Source organism: Chiloscyllium plagiosum, chromosome 10 (assembly GCF_004010195.1).
Source record: "Chiloscyllium plagiosum isolate BGI_BamShark_2017 chromosome 10, ASM401019v2, whole genome shotgun sequence".
Taxonomy (NCBI): domain Eukaryota; kingdom Metazoa; phylum Chordata; class Chondrichthyes; order Orectolobiformes; family Hemiscylliidae; genus Chiloscyllium; species Chiloscyllium plagiosum.
In genome coordinates this window covers 9933606-9949618 of record NC_057719.1, presented here as the reverse complement: position 1 = coordinate 9949618, position 16013 = coordinate 9933606, and the positions used below count along the sequence as shown (strand labels likewise).

Sequence of the window (16013 nt, the reverse complement as noted above, 5' to 3'; positions counted from 1 at the left end):
ACCATCAGTCTCAGGTTGTAGGTGTCATTAACAAAGTCAAACACTTGTTGTGCATCATTGATTGTCCTTAAGATGCTGTTGGTGAGCCCCATCATGATGAAACCCAAAAGGAACTTGAGGGAGAATATTACATGATTTTGACCCAGCCACAATGCTGGGATGCCCATTTCTATTTAATTAAGGGTGGTATGTGATAGAGTGCAACTCTTCGAGGAACTGATGACCTCATGCACCAGCTGTCTTTTCCCAACCAATGGATATACCCCTAATAGGGGAGTTCAGACCATCAGAACAAGAGATAAAGCTGGAATGGTTGCAAGTGGATGATCCAATCAGTCCTCACTCTGTAGGTCCCCAGCATCACAGATGCCAGTCTTCAACCAATTCATTTCATTTCATGTGATTGTAAGAAGTGGCTGAAGACACTGGAGACTACAAAGGCTATGGGTCTTGGCAATATTCTAGCAATGGTATAGAAGACCTTTGCTGTAAATCTAACTGTGCCCACTCTCCTCACTCCCCCAGCCAAGCTATTCCAGTACAGTCACATCTAACTGACAATGTGGAAAATTGCCCAGATATGTTCTGCCCACAAAAAGCAGGACATGCCCAACCTGACCAACTACTACCAAAGTAAGTCCATTGTCAGTTTCCAGCAAAGAAGTGTTGTCAGCAGAGCCATCAAGCAGCACTTGCAAAGGAATGAACAGCTTTATTGACACCCAGTTTGGATTCTACCAGGACCTTTCAGCTCCTGATCTCATTACAAACATGAATAAAAGAGTTAAGCTTGAGAGGTGAGATGTGAGTGAATGCCATCAAGGCAGCTTTTGACTGACGGATCATTCAGGATCCCAGACAAAATTGAAGCTCTTTCTTTATTATTCTCCCATGGAATGTGGGCATCACTGATTGGACTAGCATTTATTGCCCTTCCTTAATTGCATCCTTGTACTGACTGGCATGCTAGACCATTTCTGAGGGCAGTTAAGAGTTAACCACATTGCTGTGGGTCTGGTGTCACATGTCAGCCAGACCAGGTTAGAATGGCAGATTTCCATCCCTAAAGGGTATTACTGAACAAACTGGGGTTTTATGGCAATTGACAGAAATTACATGGTATTCATAAGACTATCTTTGAATTCCATATTTCTGTCAAATTCAAATTTTACCAGATTGTTGTGGTTTTCCACTGGTCACAGGCCTCCTGTCTGAAAAGCAACTCTCCACCACCACCCTCTGTCTTCTACCTTCCAGCCAGTTCTGCATCTATCACCATTCTGACTTGGAAATATATCCTTCGCTACCACTGCATAATTATTCTGTACCTCCCTTGGTAACAGGCCAGTACCAACTCCATGAACTGCAACATTTCAGGAAGGCAGCTCCCCACCTAAGGGTAATTAGGAATGGGCAGTCAATACTGGCCAGCGACAGCCATATCCCAGCAACAAATGATTTTTAAAAAAGTGGAGATTGTGAAGTTTGAGAGGTGTTGTTGGATTGCAGGGTGATTAAAGAAACTTTTCTCTCTGTAAAATCTATCCTGTATAAACTTTGGAAATGTTCAATGGCTAATAGCACGTGAACACAGTGGAAAATGGGTTCAATTCCTAGCCCTGTTATTGTTCACCTGGATGATCAGAGGGCAGAGTGCTGAGAGAAATGTAACTCACTGAATTCCAGGAAATTTGAAGCAAAACATATTTGTGATTGCATTTATTTTTGTTTTCCAGCTTGTATGTATTCTAACTTGGTATGTTTGAATGATAATTTGTTGGTGCTGATATCACCTTTTCTGAGCATTGCTATTGCTGTTAGTTTTCCCAAATAAGTAACATCCATTTTGTTTTTTCTCTGTTTTATTCTCCCTCTTGCTACACAGCCAGGGAAGACAACTCTGCAACATTCCGAGGATCTGAGTACTTCTGTTACGACCTATCCCAGAACCCTATCCAGAGCAGCAGCGATGAGATCACTTTGTCCTTCAAGACCTGGCAGCGGAACGGACTGATCCTGCACACAGGGAAGTCAGCTGACTATGTAAACCTAGCACTGAAAGATGGAGCAGTTTCACTAGTCATTAACCTGGGATCTGGCGCTTTTGAGGCGTTGGTTGAACCAGTAAATGGGAAGTTCAATGACAACGCCTGGCATGATGTCAAAGTGACACGCAATCTGCGACAGGTAATAGTGGAGGCGGACGCTAACTCTGCTCAAAGAAAACAAAGCCAAAAAAAAAAGAACAGGCAGGATGAGGAACGTTACAATGAGCTGGTCATGTTCACGTAAAAAAAAATACAACATGCAGGTCGCAGCTACCAGATCTGTTTATTCTTCCCCTCCCCACACTATCCCACCTAACCTTTACCTCCTTCCTTGAGAGAAAAAAAAATGCTGATGGTTTCTTTTGTAACCCTTCAAGCCTACTTGCTTTTGTTATATTTTCCGTTCTTTAAAATTCATTCCCAATTTAGTTTGTTCGGTGTCCTATCCTTGGAACTACTGGTGGCTTTAATTAATTTATTCTGTATTTGGTTCCCTCTGTTTTGCTTTAGCTTTGACTTTTGCTCCCCTTTTTCTACTTATTTCAATGTTCTGTGATACATTCTCTTATTATTTGTTAATTTAGTTGATTTAATCATTTTCATTAACTTACTAGTAAGGCTTAGTTTTTGGGCTGTAAGTTAGTATGCTGGAATATTTGTAAACTCTAGTGTTGTGTGTGGCTGGCTGAAGTTTTTTTCTCTTGTTTTATTTCCTGTGTATGTGAGAGACATTCTTAGCTCAGATTAGTGAATTAATTGCCCTTGTGTTGACCCTTTTACTTCATTCTTTGCTTCCTTAAGCAGACATCTCTGTCAGGGGCCCATGACTTTTCTTGATGGCTTTGGAAGACTGAATACTCCTGTTAATAATAACTTCACCCTGTAAAGGTCCCTGGACTAGTAACTCTGATATGATTTCTGCAGCAGCAGCGCTTCAAGATGTCAAGCCCGTTTATTATTACTGCATGGCAGTGTTGCTGTTGAACTTAAAAGGAGAGTCAGTACTTGTATTTCTGTCCAATGGTTAAATGTAGGGTGTTTTTCTTGTCTTTTTCTTCCTCGAGTGTCTCTGATAATAGGTTTGGATGTTGCATTGCTTCACCAAAAGAAAAATACTTGATGCAGTCAGGAACGGGGGTGGTTGGGAGTTTTGCCATTTACCTTTAAGTAACTGGGAGAATTGTTGAAGGGAGGAATGTTGTTGTAAAATAGGCCGTAATGTTTTCCAAAAGAACCCCCTGTCCACTAAGATTCACATTGGACTCACATTGAAGATGACTCAGTGACATCAACCTATAAAGCAAAGTCAGTTTTAGCAACCACTTCACGACTCACGAAAGTTCGGCTTAATTGTGGTAACGGTAATGTTTGTGACCAAATGTATGAAAATTAGCGTCCTTTCCTTATTTCAAAGACAAAAACAAAACAAAAAGTCACTATTTCATTGTTAAGTAATTGAAAAGAAAAGAGCTATTGAGAACCTTTTTACTCGTTTTTTGGTCTGCTTTGGTCCTGTAGAATTTGTTTGCATCTTCTCTATATGTCGATGACACGCTTTAAAAAGAAAAACTAACACTGATCATTCATGGAATGTGTCATTTTACTAACCGTTACCTAACCAACTAATGTACTAACACCCTAATTATCATCATGTTTTATTTTAAGTAACAATCGTTCTGTTCACAATTTTTAATTTCCTTTCTTCCCCTTTTCCGCAAAGCACTCAGGCATTGGACACGCTATGGTAAACAAACTACATTGTCTGGTAGATATCATTCTTATTGTCTCTTTTTTTGGGTTTGCCGTGTGTTCCCCTCTTCCCCTCCTCCTTTTTCTTTTGTTCATTGTCGACACCTTTACAATGAGGAAATGGGGTTGGTATTTCACTGCTTACTTCAGTCACTTTTTTTTTCCCTTTTGTTTCCATTTTTGTTTCCTTCCCCTCACCACGACTAGTTTGCTTTGTTTGGTTTCCAGTTTCTCTCCTTTTTTTTTTCTCTTTACTCTACCAAGTACTTAGTTCAGACCATCGTAGGGCCTTTAGATGAAAGAACGAGCCTCTGCACTTCTTGGTGGTGGCTGTCGGCCAACTGGCAGGAGTCCAGACATCCTAAGAGTGGGCTCTGCCATTTTCTTTCTGTACATAGTGCATGGCATGACCAAATTCAACCTTCAGTGTGACCGGAAAAAGAAAACCCAGACAATCAAACTCCATCCAACATCTTGCCTTCTAACCTATTTCCACTAACATGTCGATTGTTAACTTTCCCCTCCTCCTCACCCCTCCACACCATTCCTTCCCCACCTCTCCTCCATCACATACACACCACAACCCGCCACCCCCACGTGTTTATATGCATGCAAGTGGAAGCGATGCTGCTGTAGTTCACTTTCGTGATCCATGGCTTTTGTTTTTTTTGCATGAGAGTGTCGAGTTTTGACACGTGCATGTTTCCTTTTGGATTTCCTTTTGCTTTCCTTTTCTTTGCATTTTCTTTTTGAGAAGTTTTTTTTTAAGAACGAGGTGATGCAGTTGCTCACAGTGATGAAGCTGGTGACTTTTCTATAGTTGAGCTTTGACTCATGTCATGCGCATTCATGCTGTAGACGGTAAGAGCTCTCTCCTGATGCATGCTTGTCAGTGTTCAAATGATAATAAAGTGGGGAATAAAGTTTATTTTCTTTAAAAAAAAACTTATATTTTTTTCGACTGATTTTTTTTTGAACGCTCCAACTCAAGTTTTATTTTGTAAAGAAACGAATTGGCACAAAAGTGGATAGTTCCATTTTCTCGCCTGCATTGTCACCCGCTTCACATGTTAAAAGTAAAAGCTCAGAACGATCACTCATGGGTTCAGTGAGATGAACCAAGAAGCATGGGCAAACTAGATGATAGAATCTCCAACTCCAACTGTGCCATTGTGCAAACACAGACCAGAAAATGGGACTTCCCCAGTATTTACTCAAGAAAACGCAAACCTGAAATAAGCACAAAAAAAAAGTAAATTGAGAAACGCAGGCAGGTGCCAGGCAGCACAATGTGTAAAGGTCACTCTGGGCCGTTTTCTTCATTATATCCTTTGACTAGGTCACCATTTCGGTGGATGGCATCCTCACTACCACAGGTTACACCCAAGAAGACTACACCATGTTGGGATCTGACGACTTTTTCTACGTCGGCGGAAGTCCGAGTACAGCAGATCTGCCCGGATCACCTGTCAGCAATAACTTCATGGGATGCCTCAGAGAGGTAGGGCTTGTTGGTTTCAATTTGTTACGCACTTACGGTTTGATGATTGCATACTAAACTAAATGAATCACAAACAGACAGGCGATCAACTGGTCTTTATGCTGCACCCCATGCCACTTCAACTAACAGCAACTATATATCTTTCTGTTCAGTTCTCTCTTTTGTGTCAGTTTAGCTTCCAACTAAATGCATCAATACTACTGATAAGATATTGACAAGTCAGTTGTGAAGAGAACGTAAGTAAGCTCCTAAGGAAAATGGTTGTGAGTAGGCAAAGGTCTAGCATTTGGGATAATGCTCCATTTTCGTTCTTCCTATCAGAATGGACAAAGAAGCATGTTTTCTAACTGGTGAAAGATTAAAAAGCTCTGGAATGCAGTGGGATCTGAGCATCCTAGTAGCTTAATATGTCCGTATCAATTCGGAAAGTTTATAAAATGTTATCACTTATTATCAGGTAAACTGAAAAATAGGAAGAATATGCTTTAGTTACACAGGGCACTGGTGAGGGCACATCTAGAGTACTGTGCACAGTACTAGTCACTGAATTTAAGGAAGAGTGTCAATGCATTGGAGGCGGTTCACAGGCTTTTTTTTAGACTAATACCTGGAATGAGTCAGTTATCACATGAAAAACCCTGTGATAGGTTAGCCTTATATCTGCTGCAGTTCAGCAGAGTAAGGGGTGATTTGATTAACATCATGAGGGGCCTTGACAAGGTAAATGTTTCCTCTTGTGGGAAAATTTAGAACTAATGGTCACTCAGGATTTGACCATTTAACAGAGATGAGGAGAATTTATTTTCTTGCAGAGAGTTGTGGGCCTTTGGAACAATCCCATAAAGTCCTTGGACTAGAATGGCTGTGTAGACCAGTGTTCCTGAGAAGGATAGAATATTGTGCTCTGGATAGCCTTAGAGTAAAGAGTTGGGATAAAACCCTGAGGAGGTTACTTAAATCTGAGCACATGAAAGCTCAGGAATATATGAGCTCCAGGAAGAAGCTATCCGCAGCTCCAGTCTAAAGAAGTTATAAGTGACTGAAACCTACCTAAGTGTTGGATGCAGGGACTCTGGTGTGAATATTGTGCAAGTGGTGTTTTGAGTTCTGTGTTATCAATCTGTTTTGTGTACTGCACAAGAGCTGTTTTCTTTCTTTTCAGTTTATGAAAGAGTATTTTGAAATTAATGGATTTGTACTTTTACTGCATGTTTCAAGGACTTTATATTATAAATAGATAAATTCGCTAATTGATTTTTTTTTCTTAATTTCTTCTGTTTTATTGTTAAAGTAAATGTTGCAATACTGCGTTTCAATGATAGACCACTTTGCTAAAGCCAAAATGAATAAAATGATCATCTGTCAATCCGGGTTCCCATCTGGGATCTGACTGGTTTGGTAATGATATCAGCTGGGATCATAAAACAGTGTAACAATCCAAAGACAGAAGGGCCAAAGTGGTACAAAGTGAAGGATAAAAATGACCAGCTCAGGAAGGCCAGAGTTCATTCTTGCAGATCTCTGTAAAACAGTTTCCCAGTCTGCATCGGAACTCCCCAAGACATATAGGATACTGCACTGTGAGCAACCAATGTGATATTTTTAAAAAATTGAAACAAATATCAGTAAGTCACTGCTTCATTTGCTTGGAGTATTTAGGGCCTTGGTTCATGAGGAGGGAGAGGGGAATCCTTCAGCTGTTGCATTGCCTGTGATGACCTGGAAATGTACTGGAGGATAAGGAGGGTGTGTTAGGGCTGACTGTATAATTGACCAAGGAGGTCAGAGGAGAACCTTCACCTCAAATTGTTGAAAGGGGAGGGAAAGGGAGATGTAGTTTGGAGGTGGCATCACACTGGAGATTATTAAGATTGTCATGTTATCGATGGTGAACTAATAATCAATCACAGCGATTGATTAACTCATCAACTTGCTTTTCTTTGACTTTCTAATGGGGCAGGGGCATCGCTGGCTCGATCAGCATTTATTGCCTGTCTGTAATTGCCCTTGAGAAGGTGGTGATGAGCTGCCTTCTTAAACCGATGCAGTCTTTGTGCTGCAGGTAGACTTGCAATGCCCTTAGGGAAGGAATTCGGAGATTTTTGCACAGTGGCACTGAAGGATATATTTCCAAGTCAGGATAGTGAGTGGTTTGGAGGGGAACATGCAAGGGTGGTGTTCCCATGTATCAGCTGCCCTTGTCCTTCTTAGATGGAAATGGCCATGGCTTTGGAAGGTGCTCTTTAGTGATGTTGTTTGCAGTGCAAATTGTAGAGAGCAGTGAGTTGGTTACTTTAGATGGATTAGTTTGAAAAAAATTGTAAACAAATTATAAGTTATAAAGTAGACATTACAACAAATCAGCTAATTTCAATGTGCACATAGCTTGCAAACCTACAACAGACTCACTGTGAGTCAGAGTCACATTCTATACACACAACTCAATGATAAAGCTAAATGCTGTTATGGGTAAGATACACATATGGCAGCAGTTTGAAGGATGAATGTGGAGGTTGATATGGTGGGAGTTTAGGTCAAGGGCACCCTATCATGCTTTTGGCAAGCAAGGGGAAAGGATATGCGTGTAAGTATGAATGATCGACATGGTGGCTGGTGCTGTCAATCATGCTGAATGGGAATCGGTGGAGGACAGATTTGGGTTTGGGGGGCTAGAGCAGTGGAAGTCCCCTTGTGTAGGAAAAGGAAGACATAGCAGAAAGCACTGCTGTAGAAATTTACATTTCCTGAATCTTAGAGTCAGAGAGTTATATAGCAGGGAAACAGACCCTTCGGTCCAACCAGTCTATGTCGACCATAATCCCAAACTAAACACATCCCACCTGCCTGAATTTGGCCCATATCCCTCCAAACATTTCTTATTCATGTACTTATCTAAATGACTTCTAAATGTTGTAACTTTAACCACATTCATCACCTCATCTGGAAGTTTATTCCATGCATGAATCACTCTGTGTCAAAATATTGCCCCCATATCTTTTTAAAATCTTTCTCCACTCACCTTAATTTTGAAAGTCTCCCCATCCCCCAGGGAAAAGACACTTGTCATTTGCCTTAAGTATCCCCCTAATGATTTTATATGCTTCTGTAAGGTCACCCCTCAACCTCCGACATGCCAGTGGAAAAAAAAATCAATGTAATAGAGATAGGGAAACAAAGAATGGAATGGAGTCCTTCGAGGAAGTGGAGTGTGAGGAAGTATAGCCAAGGTATCCTGTGAGGGTCTGTGGTTTGTAGTGTATATTAATTGCTAGCCTATTCCCAAAAGTGGAGGCTGAACAGCAGTATTAAACCCATGCTTCCAGTATTAGCTTTGCATTGTAAAGTAACCACTGAGCTAACTGAGTTAGATACATAGGAGGCTGGAAGAACCTAGCAAGCCAAGCAGCATCAGGAGATAGAAAAGGGTTACACCCGAAATGCAGACTTCTCCATCTCCTGATGCTGCCTGGCTTGCTGTCTTCTTCAGCCTTATGCCTGTCTACTTTGGATTCCAGCATCTGCAGTTTTTTTTGTCTTTAGATGGAGCAGGTCCAGAGACAAGTCCAAACTGAATGAAAAAAAGTGACAAAAGGAATAAATTGGAAATAAAATCAATGACATTTCCACTTGAGGACAATAGCAGGAAGGGTGCAGATGCAGTTAGTAATGTAGCAACTAAAGAAGTGAGGTGGAGACAGAATTTGGCAATGGTTTTTTTGGTGCAGGTTCTCACCCAATACAGGAAATTGGGTTAAATTGGTTTACCACTTCACTTTTAATGTTTACTTTGAGAATATGGATGTGATGGTGGAAACAGCTAAGTACAAGGTTATGCATTTCAGATTGTAAATGCTTGCTGCTACTGAAGAGGGAAGATTGCATCATAAGTGTCATGAAATTCTCAAGCAAAGAACAGGAGTGATAAGGGTTTAAATGTGATTTGCAGAAAGAGATCGTTGACTCACCTATTGTGAAGGATTCTTATTATTCATTATGGGCTGACAAAGAGAACAAAGAGGTAAATTATAACCTCACTAAATAAACGTAGATCATTGTCAAACTGTTCATTCAATGAGTGTTGTAATGCACAGTTTGAGGCATAAGTTTGGGAATCATTACAATGGGCGGTGCATTTCAAATATAACTTGAATAGACAGATTAAAAAAGAACCAGTCACATCACAACCAACTTGCTTGTATTGTTTCAGTCCTCTCTTAGTAGAAATAGTTCACTGTAACACTGATAAGTTGAATCTAATAGAAATGTGTGACAACAAAAGTAAATTAAACTGAAAACAAGCCACTTTATTCTGTAGATATAAGGTTCTGATTTTCTTTGGCTCCCAGTGGGGAACCTCAGACACCGAGGATATATAATCAGGGAATTAGATGGGCATTGTGTATTGTATTGGATGAGGACCTATTACCTCCAGTCTCCATCTCACACTCCTTTTGATGTTACATTGCTAAATGTATCAGTGCCACTTCCTGCTCTTGTTTACTTATAATTACATTAACTGGTCAAAAATACAGTGCATTGAAAATTTAGACATGCACCTTATATGCGACAAGCAGGTGAAGTTTAATTAAAATTCTAATGATGACTATGAAATTGCTGGGGGAGAAACACTTGCCTGGTCTACTAATGCCCCTTACAGTAGGAAATCTGCTTCCCTGACCCAGTCTGACTTACCTGTGACTCCAGATCCACAGCAATGTGGTTAACTCCTAAGTGCCCGCTCGGTAATCAGTGCTGGTCTAGCCAATGATGTGGAGATGCTGGTGTTGGACTGGGATGGAAAAAGTCAGCAGTCACATGACACTAGTTTATAGTCCAACAGGTTTATTTGAGATCACAAGCTTCCAGAGTGCTGCTCCTTCGTCAGCTCTTCAAAAGCTTGTGATTTCAAATGAACCTATTGGACTGTAACCTGGTGTCATGTGACTTGGTCTACCCAATGACACCCACATCCTATGAATGAATACACTGGAAGAATCTTTGATCAAATTTAATTCCATTTGGTCCTCCTGCATTTCATTGTTATTGTCCTGCAATCTATAGCTTTCTTCCTCATTTCAAGCACACACCCACTTTTATATAATTTACAGAATTCTTATAAGTCATTAATTTATGACACAAGGAGAGTTATTGAGGTCCATTAATTTTTGGAGAAAGCTGCCATGTCGATGCGAAAACCTTAATGATCATTACCCATTGTTCCTTCACCACTGAGGAAGCTTCGATCCACCTTGGCACTTTCTCTTAGATCCTGTGCTTTTTGATTTTTCTGCCAAGGCTGCCATTTGGGACCTTGTCAAATATCTTGCTGCAGTCCGCAGATACTCACTGAACTGTGTTACATGAATGGCACAAAGATCAGAAAGAAAACAAGTAGCGAATTAAGAGCATACAAAATGAAGTAAATATACAATCAGCGAGTGGGCAACGAGCTGGCAAGTAAAGTAGATGTGGGAAATTAATGGGATATAAACAAAATAAATAGGAACTAAAGTAAGGCATTGAATCCATGAGTCTGTTGTATCATTTAGTAAAGTCATGGTTGATGGATTTCATGTTCATTTAGCAGTAAGTCTTAAAGAACAGTAAACATCACACATAGGAGTGTGGGGTAGATGCTGACTGGACTAGTAATCTAGAGAATCTGATTAATGCTGTGGGGGAGACGGATTCAAATCCGACCACAGTACCTAATGGCATTTGTATTCAATTTAATGGTTTGCTGCCTTTCTTTTTAAGAAACACCCTTATGCTGCATTAGTGTCTCCTTTAAGGAAGGAAATTTGCTGTCCTTACCTGGTCTGGCCTACGGGTGGCTCCAGACTCACAGAGATGTGACTGACTGCCCTCTGAAATACCCGAGCAAGCAACTCAGGTCAAGGGCAGTGACACCCACATCTCATGTAAAGTTTTGGTGAATTCAGTTAAAAGTGAATCCTGAACAGTTAGAATTTTGCACAATGGATGGAGATTATTTTTATGATTTGCCAAAACGGGCTCCGATATCTCTCTTGGCTTTATCTACCTCATGCATTGAAGCCATTGGTAGAGATGGTGTTCCACTATTTCTGCTCCAGCTTCGAGCATCCACTAGTGACTTCTATTGTTTTCAGTGTTACAGCTTAGCCATTGGACATTGTGTGAGAGCTTAGGCAAGACTAAGCAGATCAGGTGCTGGCAGGTGGGACTAGGATGGATTGGGATATCTGATGGGCATGGACACGTTGGACTGAAGGGTCTGTTTCCGTGCTGTACATCTCTATGACTCTATGACAGGGAACCAGCTGTTTCACATTTCAAACTTGGGAGTAAATTGAAAACTTTTTTCAAACAAAGTAAGACATTGCCATCAGTAGTACACTTGCTGTACCTGGGGTCTTTCCCTGAGATATCTCCAACAACCAGGTCTATCCTCAAATTTGTTGTTGCAAGAAAACAGAGTCAGAGAGTCACACAGCTCGGAAACAGACCCTTTGGTCCAACTCATCTATGCTGACCAGAAATCCTAAATTAACCTCGTCCCATTTGCCAGCATTTGGCCCATATCTCTCTCTCTAAACCCTTCCCATTTAGATACCCATCCAGATGCCTTTTAAATGTCGCAATTGTGCCATCCTCCACCACTTCCTCTGGCAGCTCATTCCTTGCACCTTCTGCGTGAAAAAATTGCCCATTAGGTCCCTTCCTTATCTTTCCCCTCTCACCCTAAACCTATACCCTCTAGTTTGGAATTCCCCGAGCCTGGGCAAAAGATCTTGGCCATTTATCCTATCCATGCTCCTCATGATTTTATAAACTTCTATAAGACCACCCTTCAGCGTCTGATGCTATAGGGAATATAACCCCTGCCTATTCGCGCTCTCCCTGTAGCTTAAACCCTCCAATCCTGGCAACACCCTTGTAAATCTTTTCTGAACCCTTTCAAGTTTCACAACGTCTTTCCTATACCAGGGAGACCAGAATTGAACACAGTATTCCAAAATTGGCCTAACTACTGTCCTGTACAGCTGCAACATGACCTCCCGACTCCCATACTCAATGCACTGACTAATTAAAGCTAGTCTACCAAATGCAAGAAGAAATTGGTTTCATGAAAATCTTCACAGCTCCCTTGTGACTTTCTCACACATTCTTTAAAGCTTGTCTCTCCTTTCGTAAGAAACTAAGCATTTAACCATTCTCCATTCTCCCACTGTGTATCTTCGAGCTGCTGTCTAACCATCATCTGCTCTCCAGGTGTACAACAGTAAAAATTAAAGAGCCAGCCACCACATCACACCTCCTTATGTATAAATGAGAATTGCATTAGGAATGTTTTTTCTTCTCCCCAGCAGGTATTGAGTAATGTACATCAAGCAATCAATGCAAAAGATATTCAGACGAGATGACAATTCTCTTTAGAAACACCATATGCCAAAGATTACAGACTACCATTTGTCATACAAGGAGCAAGAAATGGAAATGTGTTGCTGGAGAAGGGCAGCAGGTCAGGCAGCATCTAGGGAACAGGAGAATCGACGTTTCAGGCATTAGCCCTTCTTCAGGAATGAGGAAAGTTTGTCCAGCAGGCTAAGATAAAAGATAGGGAGGAGGGACTTGGAGGAGGGGCGTCGGAAATGTGATAGGTGGAAAAAGGTCAAGGTGAGGGTGATAGGACAGATTGGGGTGGGGGGCGGAGAGGTCGGGAAGAAGATTGCAGGTTAGGGAGGCGGTGCTGAATTTGATGGATTTGACTGAGACAGGCTGGGGGGAGGGGAAATGAGGAAACTGGTGAAATCCGAGTTCATCCCTTGTGGTTGGAGGGTTCCTAGCCGGAAGATGAGGCGTTCTTCCTCCAACCGTCGTTCCTTGAAGGAGCAAGAAATCCAAGGTGTTTACAGAGTTTCTCCTTTGGATAAAGTTTGCAATAGAAGTGAATTAACAAACTCTCTATCTAAACCTTTACATACCATGGAGTAGATGGCTCATCTGACTGCTCTGTTGAGTGCCATTATTCATTAACAGTTCTCCCTGGGTCTCAATGAGTTTTTACACGAAATACTTGGATCAACCTTTGCATTATAGTTTGACCGCCTTCAAAATCTTGTTGAGCAAGTGACTGGACAGCTGATGTTACAAGCAGTTTTGAGTATGATTTTCTTTTTTAATAACATTAGTTCCCACCCCCAAAATGAAGAGTGTCAAAACAGGCAGGGAAAAAGTCAGTTACAATTCCATATCTGAATATATTGGATGTGCACCGACAAATCCACCTCCCTCCTTATGTAAAAGTAAAGGACCCAGTTATATGAGGCACTAGATTGCTCGTATCCACTGGGCAGTGAGGGGGAACCTGCTGAAGGGAATACAGACTATCCCTCAGCAATTTAATGACCAAAGTGCCAGTGAGAATACTTTGCATTGCACAAAAATACAGGACAGAAATAAGTGGTTTGTGTGTTATAAATGCCATGGAATCCAATGTGATGTGATCACACTTCTACCAGTTTAATTCACCAACATATTGACATACCTCCCTCTATCTATCCCTGCCATCTGTTGATCCCACTTCCCCAACACTAACTCTCAACTGCTCCATGTAGGAGCAATCTCCATATGAAGTCACAGAGTCATAGAGTGTCACGGAAAAGTAGAATGGTACAGGGTGGCCATTTGGCCCATTGTGCCTGTACTGGCTCTTTGGTAAAGTAGTCCAATCATCATCCAATTCCCCTGCTCTTTTTTCCATTGCTCTGTATAATTTTGCTTTCTTCAAAGTATTTTTTCCCTTGAAAAGAGTACTGTTGAATCTGATTCCCCCTCCACACAATGCAGACCAGATCACACTAGCTTCCTGTGTATTTACAAAAAGCTGTTTCCTCTTTTAACTCCACCAAATACTAGACGACTAGTTCAGTTGAGGAAACCTGGTCGACAGGGACAGGTTTAGCTGAAGGGTTTGTTTCTGCGCTGTATGACTCTATAAATATTCAGCCTATTGTGTGCATGTGTACCTTCGCTTCAAATGGGTCTCATTGTCTACTATCAAACCCCTCCTCTTTCCCCCACAGTATTTCCATCAAATAATCAGCCAGTGCCTTCTTGATATTTTCAATTGAGCCTCAATCCATATTTCCAGACACAGAATTCCATACCCTAACTACTCATTGAGTGAAAATGTTTTTTTCTGTCATCACATTTGTTCCTTTTGCATATAATTTTTAATGTAGGCCCTCTTGTTTGAGTTCCTTTCATGAGTGGGAACAGCTTCTCCCTTTCTTCTCTGTGTTCATGCTTTTGAAAACCTCTGTCAGATCCCTTCTCAGCCTTCTTCTCTACAAGGATTACCGTCCCAATGTCTTCAATCTATCCTCATCGCTGAAATCTCTCACCACAGGAACCAGTCTTGGAAATCACTTCTGCATTCTCTCCAATGCACTCACACCTTTCCTATACAGTGGCACATATTAAGATCCTGAGAGATTTCTCTTGAATTGATGATTTATTGTTGAATGACTTATTGCTCCTCTGTGTAGGATTCGCCTGCATGTTGGGGCATCTTTTATGCCTATCCCAATTGAATCCTTTCATAATTTCACCATCATTAGAGTTTCATATCATGAAGCAGGGGTAATGTTAGATGAATGCCGTAAGCAATAGAGTTAATAGCATTGAGAATTTTCATTCCCAAGGAGAATATTATTCTAAAAACTGTCTCTACTTAATGATTGATGCATATAAGTTTTACATGTTGCTCAGAATCTGCTCTCCAGTCTCAGATTAGGGATCTCACCTGCTACGCATTCTTTTAATTTACTCAGGGGATGTTGTCATCGATGATGGTGCCAGCATTTATTGCCCATCCCTAGTTGCCCTTGAGAAGGTGGTGGTGTTATTACAAGGGGAAAACCCCTCTGCTAATTTAAACCCGACACACAGAAAAGCTCACCTTGCGCCGTAATCTGTTAAAGTTTGAGATGCAAAGAACTATCCGAGAGGTCACTATTTAAAGTAGAAGTTAACAATTTTATTCTTTAAGTCCAAAAGAGAACATTAAACAACTATTTACAACTCCTTTCACTTAAACCTATCTTTTACCTTCCACTCTACAATACTGTTCCAATTTTTTTAAAAATCGATTGAGATTTATAAAACAAATCACATTTTGAAGCCAGTCAGCTTTGTCGATTCTCCTTTGTAGATTTTCCTCTGTAGATTTTTCTTTTGGTCAGCTTCGATGTTCTGCTTCACAAATTTCTCATGGACAGGTACCTTTCAGAGAGCTCTCCGGCGAGCAGACTATACTTAGAACATAGAACATAACAGCGCAGTACAGGCCCTTTGGCCCTCGATGTTGTGCCGACCTGTCATACCAATCTGAAGCCCATCTAACCTACACTATTCCATGTATGTCCATATGCTTGTCCAATGATGACTTAAATCTACTGAAAGTTGGCGAATCTACTACCATTGCAGGCAAAGCATTCCATGCCCTTACTACTCTCTGAGTAAAGAAGCTACCTATGACATCTGTCCTATATCTATCACCCCTCAATTTAAAGCTATACTCCCTCGTGCTCACCGTCCCCATACTTGGAAAAAGGGTCTCCCTGTCCACCCTATCTAACCCTCTGATTATCTTATATGTCTCTATTAAGTCACCTCGCAACCTTCTTCTCTCTAACGAAAACAGCCTCAAGTCCCTCAGCCTTTCCTCG

General features: G+C 41.1%; 1 protein-coding gene across 38 annotated transcripts in view; it reads left to right on the top strand.

Moving 5' to 3' along the window:
- The window catches only part of nrxn3a (neurexin 3a), a 2002176-nt gene that overhangs the window by 567804 nt on the left and 1418359 nt on the right, over positions 1-16013 (top strand). For 22 of the 38 annotated variants that reach the window (XR_006312691.1, XR_006312690.1, XM_043697017.1 and 19 more), the window contains 3 exons: positions 1886-2187; positions 3769-3792; positions 5137-5298. Coding sequence is in view for 35 of the 38 variants with exons in the window: in XM_043697017.1 (XP_043552952.1) it covers positions 1886-2187; positions 3769-3792; positions 5137-5298 (488 nt within the window). In the remaining 3 variants the exon portion in view is untranslated. The remainder of the gene's footprint in view (positions 1-1885; positions 2188-3768; positions 3793-5136; positions 5299-16013) is intronic. The other 16 variants (XR_006312692.1, XM_043697025.1, XM_043697028.1 and 13 more) reach the window with 1 other exon arrangement.